An 11,913-nucleotide genomic window follows, 5' to 3' on the forward strand; every position below is an offset into this window, starting at 1 on the left:
GCTCCATGTTAGGTGTAGAACTCACTTAAAAATAAATAAATAATGGAGTGTCTTGGTGGTTCAGCCGGTTAAGCATCGGAAGCAATTTCGGCTCAGGTCATGATCTCAGGGTCGTGAGATTGAGCCCTATGTCGGGCTCTGTGCTGAGCGTGGAGCCTGCTTAAGATTCTCTCTCTCCTTCTCCCTCTGCCGCCCCCCCCCCCCCCTGCTCACATGTGTGTGCTTGCTCTCCCCCTCTCTCAGATAAATAAACAAATAAATGTAACAAAAAAAGAGTAATATTTTCCACTAACAGACTGGCAAAATGAACAAAGGTTTCTCCCATGTTGGGAATGTTGCAGTGAAATGGGTACTCTCATACATTGTAGGAGCAAGTGTAAATTGTATAAACTTTCTAACCATAAATATCAACACTTAAACTCACCATTTAACCTAGTAATTTATTTAGAATGCATTCTAAGAAAATAATCAGGCACTGTACAAAGATGTTTGTATGTGGATGTTCACCACAGCATTGTTTAACATTATAAACCTGTAAGCAACTTAAATGTACACCCATACAGAACTTATGCCTACACAGCGGAATCCTATGAAGTTGAAAAAAGAGGAGATAGGAAAAACCTAGATGTCTTGATATGAATAAATGTTCATAAAATGTGTTTAACTGAAAAAGCAAGTATAGAGTATTAGTAAATAACAATGCCATTTAAAATACATGTTAAAAGTTAAATACCACATTTAAAACAATTAAACCAATTAATAAATCAGTTGAAACAAACCATTCAAAGAACATCTTGGATCAAGATGAACATATCCAGCCACTAGTTTTGAACCTTTTCAGTCAGAGAATATTCACTTTACATTCACAACAATCAATCATACTCAAAAAAGGCACAAGTTGTAAAGTGGGTCACTTAGGGTAAAATTATATCGATGTTTAGGATTACTCTGACCTGAAATTTACACACACACACACACACACACACACACACACACACAAGATCTGGTTTTGCAAGTTTTCAGCCACTGATGCTTATCTCACATAATTAGTCCTATTTTTTTCCTCTTAAAAATTCATGGATTTATTTTATACTTAAGCTGATCTGATAAGTCTCTTCTCATATGAAGAGAAACAAACTAGTAAAAATGAAGAAATGCTTTTCTTTATTGGAGAAATTTTAAGATGTTAATTGAATAATAAAATGTGGGGGAAAAAAGAGGAATCTGGGTGCAAACCATTTTCTTCAATCAAGCCTCCAGGTGAGAACCCCATTTTCACTCTTGCTTGTGAGGTGCCTGCTGGTGTCAAGCCTTGGGTCTTTGGGGAGATTTCTCAGCATAAGGTTGCTTCTCAGTTTTCTCCCATCAGACTTAGGATGGAGCTTCTCAGTATTTATCTATATGCTTTGAGGCTGCCCAAACTGTATTGCTGTTGTTTTCTTTCATTATCCTTATCCTGGTTAGTTTATGCCTTAAAATAATGATGATGACAATAACAGATCCTTTTCATGTTTTTATGAGAGGTTTTGGAACAGAGTGGATCGAAATGTGTATGTGTAGGGGCACCTGGGTGGCTCAGTCAGTTAAGCATCAGACTCATGATTTTGGCTCAGGTCATGGTCTCAGGGTCCTGGGATCCAGCCCCAAGGCAGGCTCCACACTCGGCATGGAGTCTGCTGGAGATTCTCTCCCTCACACCAGCATGTGTGTGCACTCTCTCTCTCAAATAAATAAATAAATATTTTTAGAAAATACATAACCTGCCATCTTGAAACAATAAAATATGACAATCCATGTAAAGTTTGGAGCACGGTCCCCTGGCCGATGCTGTCAGCTTCTAGTATTTTTATTAGCAGGCTTGTTCTCTTACATCTGACTGCTTGGTCTGTCTCTTTTCTGGCAAGTCTTTCTCCTTGTGCTGTCTAAGCATAGATATCTCCTAAGATTCTAGTCTCCGAAGCTGAAGCTCACCTATGATTTCAATTCGGATGGCACCCAAATAAATACATTATCTCCTGTTTCTTCCCTACAGACTCATTTTCCAACCATCAGTGTAATCCTGACACTAGCAAACCTCATCTGCCTGATGCTGACCTCCTTTCATATCCATACAAACAGGTCTTCTCCTCTGAACCTCTTGTTTTCTTTCTTTTTGGAATCGGCATCACCAAATCCTTGAAGCCTTGAAACCTGGCTATTAGTTCAAATGCCTTATTTTCCCTTAACCTCTACATCCAATCATTTGTCGAATTATGTAGCTTCCCCTTTGGAAATGGCTTTCATTTCCATATCCTTTTTTCACTGCTTGTCCAGTGGAAAAAAAGTCTACATTACTCAAATCTCCTTCACTAGCCATTAAAGATTTCTTTCTGAACGGCAATTCTTAAAATAATGACTAAATGAACTAAGTCCTCAGCCTTACCTCCTGACGCTCACGGTTTCTCCACATTCCAAACAAGTTAGACTGTGGTAGACATTAAAAAAAAAGTTAAATTTAGCATTTGACCTTTGATTATTTATAAATGACTCTCCAAAAGGCCAGAGGCATTGCTAATTTATTATTTTCCTGAAGCACAAATTCAAGTTACATATGCTACAAAGTTGGTGATAGGAAAAGTCACTTAATCATAAGAGTGGCTCGCCAACTGCCCCACAGCCACATCTCACTCTGGCTTTGTTGTTTTCTACTTATCCTCATCGTAGTCAGCAAGTTTTATTAAAGTTCTGAAGGGGGGGGGCGCCTGACTGGCTCAGTCATTAAGTGTCTGCCTTCCACTCAGGTCGTGATCCCTGGGTCCTAGGATGGAGCCCCATGTCTGGGCTCTCTGCTCAGCGGGGAGCCTGCTTCTCCCTCTCCCACTCCCCCTGCTTGTGTTCCCTCTTTTTCTCTCTCTCTCTCTCTCTGTCAAAATAAATAAATAAAATCTTTATTTAAAAAAAAATAAAGTTCTGAAGGGACCATCTATATTTTTCCACTTTACTATCTCCCAGCAGGAAGTGTCTTATGCTAGAAATGACATTTGTGATTTTTGTTTTATAGATAGAACTCTTGCGTCAAGGGTTACTCTCCTTGCTTATCCTTGAGAAGGCCCAGGGCTTTCTGGTTTCCCGAGCCTTGCTTACATTGTTCCCTACCCCAGTGATTTCATTATATATTGCTACATAAGTAACCACCCCCAAACCTAGTGGCTTAAAAGGATAATCATTAATTTGCTCACAAGAGTGTTTACAGTTTGGTCAGGATTCTGACACAACAGCTTGTCTCTGTTCCATGTGATGTCAGCTGGGACGGCTCAATATAGAGGATCTACCTCCAAGATGGCTCACTCACAAGGCTGGTTGCTGGCGCTGGCCTGTTACAGGCAGCTCAGATGAAGCTGTGTATGGTGGGGTCTGGGAAGATGGCTAGGGCTTGAATTTCTTCCATGTGGGCCTCTCCAGGTAGCTGCTTGGGATCTCATTACATGAAAGCTGGGTTCCAAGAGGGAGGAAGCAGAAGCTGCCAGAAATCTTTAATGCTTGGGCTCAGAATTCCCAGAATGTCATTTTCTCCACACTCTATTCATCAAAGCAGAAACAGGCCCTGCTCAGATTCAAGAGGAGGGCACATAAGCTACAACTCTTGATGGCAAGAATGGCATGCATGTACAAAAAGGTGAAATTTGGGGTGGGCCGTATTTGAAGACTAGCTACCACCATTCACCATATGGCCACAACAATACATGTCCCTCCCATATGAAAAATACACTTATCTCCTCCCCTAAGATATGAAAATATCCATACCATTATATATCAGTTCATCATCTAGGACAGGGGTGAGCAAACCACAGCATGAGGGCCAAACCCGACCTTTGGACTATTTTTGTACAGCCCCTGTGATAAGAATGGTTTTATATTTTTACAGGGTTATAAAACAAAACAAAACAAAAACAAAACAAGAATATGTGAGAACAATCATGCATGTGACCTGCAAGGCCTCAAATATTTACAATTTGACTCTATCCAGAAAAAGTCTGCCAACCCTGGTCTAGGATATCAGCTTTTAAATGGGGTTCAAGCGCAGATGTGGCTCCTTGGGTGTCATCCCTTGACTATGGCTCCTCAGACATGGATCCTCTTGATCTGAAGACCAGTGAATTAGAGACAAAAGTATCTGTCTCTTTCACACACCCAACATCTAATGGTAAGGTAGGGACAGAAAACCTATAATAGACACTCCCATTCAAAAAGGGGACAAAACAAGAGGGACATGGAAAGTGATCCATAGCAATTCCGAAATTCCTGAGTCAGCAATTCCTGAGTCAGCTCAGGCTACCATAACAAAATACCCCAGTTCTGGAGGTTGGGAAGTCCAAGATCAAGGTGCCAGGCAGTTTTGTTCCTGGTGAGTGGCTTCTTCCCGGCTTGTAAATGGCCACCTTCTCACTATCCTCACAAGGCAGAGAGCAGAAGCTCTGCTGTCTCTTTCTCTCTTACAAGGGCCCTAATCCCATCCCAGGGGCTCCACCTTCATGACCTCATCTAAACCTAATTACCTCCCAAAGGCCCTCATATCATCACACGGGGGGTTAGGGCTTCATAATATGAATTTGGGGGGGATATAAACATTCAGTCCCTAACAGGTCTCATCTCATCTAAGGCTGCACTTAGGGAAGATCCACTTCCAAGCCTGCTCACATGGTTGTTGGCAGGATTCAGTCCCTTGTGGGTTGTTGAATCAAAAGCGCCATTTCCTTGCTGGTGCTTGGGTGGAAGCGTCCTTTGCTCCTTGTCACATGGGCCTCTCCATAGGGCTACTGGCGTCATGGTAGTTGGCTTCCATCAAGGGCAGCAAGTGAGAGAGCAAGGAGAGGGTGTGTAAAAAGGGAGTCATTGTCTCTCTTAATCTAATATTGGGAAGTGATATCCATCACTTTTGCCAGACTCTATTCATGAAAAGCAAGTCACTGGGTCCAGCTCACACTCAAGGGGAGAGGATGACACAAGGGCTTGAATACCAGGAAGTAGGGACCATTGGGGGCCATGGTGGAGGCTGCCTGCCACAGCTGTACCCTTGTCTTGAACTTCACCTAAGGCCATATTTTCCCGAGAGCACCCTGGATTTGACCTCGGCCCCTAGGCTATTTCTTATTTTGATGGTGTTGTCCTCTGGAGAGGCTAGAAATGACAGTTTTATTTCAAACCCAGGAAGTCCTGGCTTCTTTATGTTTCCTCTAAATTCAGTGGAAAACGGAACAGTCCCCCCCCCCTTTTTTGGGCTCATCTCACTTCTCTTGTACTATATCATAAGCATCTGAAAGAAATTCTTCAACCTTTTTACCATCTATCCAAATAGCTCCTTAGCCAGATCCACGCGTTCATTAGGTATCTTTTCTGTCTTTCATGGAATGGCAAGCTAGTTTAGCTAATAGTTTTTCCAATAGATAAGTGGAGTCCCCCTCTCTCCAGCCTCTAATAATAATACTCACTGCCCCTTCGTAATGCTCTCCGCTTGTAGACTCCTCAGTGTTCTTCCAGTTTCCATCCTCTACCTGGTGCCAAAGCCACCGCTGCCTGTTCTAAGTTTCTATACATCGAGACCTTGCCTCTAGGTATGCAATTACATTTGAGTTATCTATTGCTGTATAAGAAAACACCCTAAAACTTAGTGTTTTAAAACAATAGCATTCACTTTTTTGCTAACAGTTTTGCAGTTTGGGCATGACTCTGAGACAGCTCATGTCTCTTCCATGTGGCGTCAGCTGGCGTAGCTCAACCAGGGCTGAAGGATCCATTCCCAAGAGAACTCACTCACAAGGCTGGCAATTGGTACCAGCTGTCTGCCGGGAGTTCAGCGGGAGCTGTGAGCCCGGGACCCGGTTCTCTTCCACGTGGGTCTCTCTACGTGGCTGCATGGGTTTCCACAAATGCTTAGAAGGAAGTGCTTGAATTTCACAACTATTTAGGAGGTAAAAATCAAGAGGATGTGGCACAACAATGTGAGTATAACTCACACTACTGAACTGCACACTGCGGGATGGTATATACAGTGCTGTGTTTTTTAAAGCCACAAAACCTAATGAATAAAATCAGGGGAAGATGATGATGGCCTGCAGGTGGGTGGGTGTGGAGAGAAAGAGAGAGAGAGATGTCAGGGATGACAAAAAGCCAATAAAACATAGCCTCTGGCCTTGAGAACTTTCTGGGTCGAGCAGAGGATGCAGAAGTGTGAACAGATATTCACAACCCATGTGGTAGATCCTGTAGCTTTCTGCTGCAGTGCTAACAGGTACAAGACCCCTGCCCTGCAAACTACCTCAAAATAGATCTTTAATGTCTGCAATTCCCAAACACTGAAGATGTAATTATAGGTTTGGATTTCTTAAAGCAAACCTCAAGATGAACACTGCCCGAGAAACAGAGATAAGGAACAAAACTACAGGTGCATGCAATATTCCCCTTTCGATCTAGCATGTAAGCTTGTAGGCTAGAAGCAACGTGGTAAAGCAGTGGGCAGGGGAGAAAGCAGATGTTTCGTGATCATTAGCCCTATATTTCTAGGATATAAAATCCCTTTGTTGTCTTGTAACTCCTGATGTGTCTGGAAACTAGTGCTCCTGAGTTCTCACTTTTGAAACTTTCTTGCTTTAAAGTAGTAAACAGGTCATAAAGATCACTTATATCCTGAACAATTTCTTTCCTCTCACTGAAGTTTCATAAACAGCTAAAGTCTATTTACAGATTTTCAGAGAGGTTTCTTGGTAATGTATGACCCTACTTTCTTCCAAGTAAGTCTACACCATTCTTCATGGAAAGGACAGGAAACAGGAGTCCCTCTTTTCGTGGCGTATTACCCCCATCCCATATACTTTTCTGAAAACACCTTGAATTTCATGCTCACCGTTGATAAATGTTCTAGACCTCCCTGCTGTATTGTTAACTGCCTGATGAATTAGGTGACTAGTTGAGTGGTGTGATTTTATTTTTTATTTTTGAAATCTCATCAGTTGTCTCATTCTGAGCAAGCTCTCTATCTAGGTAGGGTCTCCCCCTACAAAATAATGACTACAGACCACTACCCTGAATCTGCCTAGTGCCCTTGTGGTGGCTCTCCATGCTGAGACACCGAATTCAGTCCCTCCTGAAGGGTCCTGGAAGGATCTGATAATGTCATTCAAGGCTGAAAATCAATATCTGATAAGACTTAATGTGTTCATTCATTCAAAAATAACCACTGAGTGCCTACTGTGTGGTAGACACTATCTAGATGTTGGGAACACAACAATGAACAAATCAGACAAAGATCCTCTCATAGCCCTTATTTTCGTTTTTTTATCCCAGAGGTTTTTGACTTTTAACAATGGACAAAGTGCTGGCTTGGCTTGAAGACAAAGGAATCAGGTTTCTATGTTTGGAATTAAGCCACATTTCCCTGGATGGGGGTAGCAGCAGCGTCCTGGAATCATACAACATCTTCCACCTACTCATAAGAAGAGTCTGGAACCATTAATGACTAGATCAATTGTCATTTTTCTTGGGCCTTTGCCAGGCTCCAGCAAGACAATATCTTTCTGTGGAGTGTATTCCGTACCAGGCCAGGACCAAGGAGGGCAAAGTGCCCGCGGCTTTGGTGGAGCAGGGGCCCAAGACCACCACTCAGCCATTGCTCAGGAAGACATTGCCCCCTCGTGGTTCCTTATGTAACTGAGGGAGGGACTGGGAGTGGAAAGGGCTGTCCAAATTTCCAGATTAATTGTGTGGCCCTTGCCTCTTCCGAACTTCAATTGCAAGTTCAACAGATTCTTGGCTTATTTTCATCCAGGATACACTCCCCCTATCCCCCCACCCCCGTAGAGACACATGACATCATGACAGCAATTCAATATTTATCAAAATCTTCAGGCTCCCCCCCACCCCTCCCACCCCAAGAAAAACCCAGTAGGTGAATGGAAGCATCACCACTCTTTTCTTCACAGTGCTCCTCACACAAGTATTTTCATTGCTTTCTGCGATTTGAACCAAGGTCCCTGATCATGGTGCCGTGGAGTTGTTTTGGGTTTCTTGTTTCCACAACACCAGTTTAAAGTCCCTAAAAGCAGGAGCCTTATCTCCATTTCCACCCCCACCCCACTCCCAGCAGCACTTAAACCAGTATAGGGTGAAGAATGTGGGGGGGGGGGAGGAAGGGGGCAGAGAGAGATAAACAGTGAAGCAAGCAAATAAATAGAAATTGTGATTGGTGCAGTGAAAAAAGGAACAGGGTGCTGTGTGAGAGAATTCCTGGGCGTGGGAAGTGAGGGAGAACCTACTGATATATGCAGTTTTAAATTTATGTGTCTATGATACCGGAATGGAGAAGCTCTCTATGGTCCCGGAAAAATGGAAATTTCCTTAATAATAATAATGCTAACTTCCATGTTCTGTAAACTTAAACTGGGCAGGAATGGGTGCTGGGTGCTATAGCTCTACCAGCCTATCATCTCCTTTAATTGCAACCCCCGGGGAGGTAACTACTTCCATTTCACAGGTGAGGAAACCGAAACCTCGCAGTCCTTCCGAGGTTGGCGCGTAAACAGGCGTTGTGCGCGGACTTCCCACGGTACTGAGCCATCTTTCTTCTTTAAGGGGCTTTGACCCTCTGAAGATCATCTGTGTTGGCCTCCAGTTCGGCTCGCTGTGAGGAATATTCACTTAGCCAACAAAGATTTATTGAGTGCCTACTGTATACCAGGTAGCGTATTTAAATAGCCGTGGGATTATAAAGAGAAACAGGGCACGGTGTTGTTGTCTGGCGGGAAGGCTCTCTCAAGAGAGTAAGGGAGGCAACCAGGTAAATAATTCCAGAACAGTCTGCTAAGGGCCGTGCCAGGAGCCTGAGCAGGGGGCCCGTGAAGCCTAGCGGAGAGCGAAGGCCGGCGCGCGGAGGCTGGGAGGTTTGCGAGGACCCGGCGCTGGAGGTGGGTTTGAAGCTGTGCCCTGAAAACGCCGGCCCGGAGCCGGCTGCCCCCGGACGTCGCTCGTTCTCTCGCATCCTGTCATTTCAAGCTGCCAACCAGGAAGGGAGGAAATAGGTCTGAGCTGGTACTGAAAGGGAGGGGCTGGCTTAGGGATAGGGGTGCGAATCCCCGCGGGCAGCAAGCCAACAGCAGTAGCCCATCACGCTTCCCGGGCGTCGCGCTGGCCCGGCCTGGCTCCCCGAAGCCCCTCTCCAAGCCGGCGCGCGCCGCCACGCGAGTTCGGCAACTCCGGCGCGGCCGAGCCGCCGGGGCCCCCAGGGGCCGAGGAAGCGGGAGGACCCGGCCTCCCTCCCTCCCTCCCGCGCCTCGGCCCTCGCCCTCTGACCTACCGCCGAGTCGGGGGGCTGGGGGTCGGCCGCTTCCGCCTGCCGCCCGCGGCCCCTCCCCGGCGCGCGCCATCCGGCCGCGGGGCAGCCGCCCCCGGCGCAGCCCCTCCTCCCGCGGGGGGCTTCTCCGTCCCGCGTCCCGTCCCTCCGGGCTAAAGCCGGCAGCCCACGTCTAGGGAGGGCGGAGGGAGGAGGAGGAGGAGGAGGAGGAGAGGGAGGAGAGAGGGGAGGGAGGAAAGCGAGAGAAAGGGAGCTGCTTGGATCCCGTACTTCCCAGAGCCTGCCTGGAGCGCGCACTCTCCGGGTCCCAGCGTCCCAGCCGCGGCCCGCGCCCTGCACCACCTCCTCCTCGGGTCTGGGCACCCCTCGCCCCCTCCCTCCGGCCCCCGCTAGCCTCTGGCAGCGGCCGCCCCCAGCCCCTGCTCGGCCACATTGCCAACTCTGGGCTCCCTCCTGGGACGCGCGCCCTCGCCCCATCCTTTCTTCCTTCCTTCCTTCCCTCGCGCCCGCCCTCCCTCTCCAGGTCTCCCTCCCGGGTCCCGATTGTCTCCGTCCCCTTCCCAGTCGGCCCGCGCCTCGCCCTGCCCCGTCTCTCCCTCGCACTTCCTGGGTCGCCTGCCGCCGCAGTCTCGCCTCGCCGCGGGAGCCCGAGCCGCCGCTGCCCCGGCTTCAGCCCCCGCAGCCCGCGGCGCCCGCCCGAGGGAGCCCCGGCGCCCGGGGAAGGGAAAAGTGGGCGAGCGCGCCCTCGCTCAGCCCCGCGCCCCAGCCCTGCCCGGCGAGGAAGGACCGGGAAGATGAACAACGGCGGCAAAGCCGAGAAGGAGAACACCCCGAACGAGGCCAACCTTCAGGAGGAAGAGGTACGGAGGGGCTCGCTGCGGCGGGGGTACGACCTGGGGCGCGGGCCGCGGGCTTTCTCCTGCGTGCGGGCGGCCGCCGGCCCCCGGGCGCCGCAGTCGAGGGTTTGGGAATTGCCCTCGCCCCGAGGCACAGCCCCAAACTGTGGCCCCGGGAGAGGGGGGGGCTCTCTTCGGAGAGCGTGTTTTTGTGGGTTCCTAAGACTGCGTAACTTTGAGGACTTTTCGGAGACTTGTAAGTATAATGCCCAGCTTTGTTTGCGTGGGATTTTAAAAGCGGAATCGAGAGCTGACTCCTGGGTGACCTCAGTTTATTGGGACCCGGAGGGTCAGGACTTAATTCTGCGACCGGGAACTGGGAAGTTTGAGGGGTGTGTTTGTGTGTGCGGTGTAAGGAGAGAACTCGGGGAAAGTTCTCGTTAAAAGACACCTTCTGTTCCCTGCCCCCTCCCTTTCAGTGTTAAAAGTTCTTGGTGAAATATCTTTCCAGCTGAGGCATTTTGGATTAATAGATAACTCATCAGCTGCATTCTTCTCTGATGAGTCAAAGACCCCGAATGTGGGTGATTAGGTTTTGTAAATTTAGGGGCGATGCGGGGGGCGGGGCGAATAAGAGTTTAAAACTTTACAATTCACCAAGCGATCATCTAGGCTCTTTTAATGGGACTTTGACTTCTGAGCGTAAATTTTATGTGGTGCGTCCGTAACAACGTTAAAAATGTTGCGGCGGCGGTGCGTTCCGTTGGTGGAAACAAAATTTAACTGTGGGAGGGAACTCCCTGAACAGAAGTTTCAGAATTTTGTAGTTAGGGTATTTGTGGTATCCTTTTAAATGGTTTTGTTCCTGCAGGTACGTTATCTGGAGTGCAAGAAACAATACTGTTTTCGCCTACTTTTTAGGATCCCTCATAGCTGAGTTCTTAAACATTCTAAAAAGAACTTGAGTGTAGAGATGCAGGAAAGTATGCATCTAGATAAGACCTGTAAGGCGTTCTTAGAGGTCTTGTATTCCAATATGTAAAGTTAACAATGGTGAACTGATTCTAAAGCGGTTAGGTTGAGATTATTTTGGAGATAACGTGTTGTGTGCAAACAAAGATTCTGATAGTGAAACCAAACGTTGGGGAGGATTTAAATAGTACTTTTGAGTCCTCAGGACATTGTCCACTTGTGAAAAAGGGAATTTAAATGTAGAGGGACCTAAGACCATGCAAATCAATGCAAAATACAAGATTTTACTCTTAGCCCATTTGTATGGGGCAACCCACCGGAATTGGAGTAAGCGGAAAATTGCCTTCACACCTGAGGATAATTGCGCTTTTTATTATAAACTATTTTGAAAAGTGTTATTTACATGCTAGTTCTTTAGGACTACTGACTTCCCCCCTTTTCAGAGAGTCCGAGACCTGACTTGCAAGTTCCACTTTTTTTTTTCTTGAATCTTACTGGCTGCTTTGCTATTTCTTTTCCCTACCCTTGAAATAAAATTTTTAAAAATGACGAGTGTGCTTCTCCAAGGAGTTGCTATATTTAACTAATTCACCTAACACACCAATTGCTTCAGAAACCTTTCTATTTCACTTAGATGGGCAGTCTGTTTATTTCTAAGGGTAAGACTGTATGGTATGAAACCATCTTTCTCTGCTCACCCAATTGAGAATTCTTGTAAATGGAAAACAATCAGGCAGACCCAAAGGCTTTTTTTTTTTTTTTTTTTTTTTTTTTTTTTTTTTT

General features: G+C 46.6%; 2 protein-coding genes across 8 annotated transcripts in view; one reads left to right on the top strand and one right to left on the bottom strand.

Annotated features, from left to right (window-relative positions):
• Positions 1-8,489: 8,489 nt before the first annotated feature.
• RBPMS (RNA binding protein, mRNA processing factor) overlaps positions 8,490-11,913 on the top strand; it is a 173,333-nt gene continuing 169,909 nt past the window's right edge. The window contains exons 1-3 of one of the 7 annotated variants that reach the window (XM_073902398.1): positions 8,490-8,506; positions 8,605-8,710; positions 9,846-10,182. In XM_073902398.1, the coding sequence (XP_073758499.1) occupies positions 10,117-10,182 (66 nt within the window). In that variant the 5' untranslated portion in view covers positions 8,490-8,506; positions 8,605-8,710; positions 9,846-10,116. The other 6 variants (XM_073902397.1, XM_073902396.1, XM_073902405.1 and 3 more) reach the window with 6 other exon arrangements.
• On the bottom strand, positions 8,671-9,799 carry LOC141374370 (uncharacterized). The gene is made up of 2 exons (XM_073902634.1): positions 9,326-9,799; positions 8,671-9,024 (listed from the first exon to the last, which is right to left on the bottom strand). Exons 1-2 carry the CDS (start codon positions 9,797-9,799, stop codon positions 8,875-8,877), a joined length of 624 nt encoding a protein of 207 aa, XP_073758735.1. The 3' UTR covers positions 8,671-8,874.

This window comes from Callorhinus ursinus, unplaced genomic scaffold, assembly GCF_003265705.2.
Source record: "Callorhinus ursinus isolate GAN/ISIS: 27379988/994484 unplaced genomic scaffold, GSC_fseal_2.0 scaffold17, whole genome shotgun sequence".
Classification (NCBI taxonomy): Eukaryota; Metazoa; Chordata; class Mammalia; order Carnivora; family Otariidae; genus Callorhinus; species Callorhinus ursinus.

Bases quoted from the DNA above. Each gene is read 5' to 3' on its own strand.
- LOC141374370 (XM_073902634.1), bottom strand. From the start codon at position 9,799: ATGGGGCGAGGGCGCGCGTCCCAGGAGGGAGCCCAGAGTTGGCAATGT. The intron at 9,025-9,325 runs GTAGGTCAGAGG...CCTGGTTGGCAG, and splicing joins CCCAGCCCCCCGACTCGGCG to CTTGAAATGACAGGATGCGA.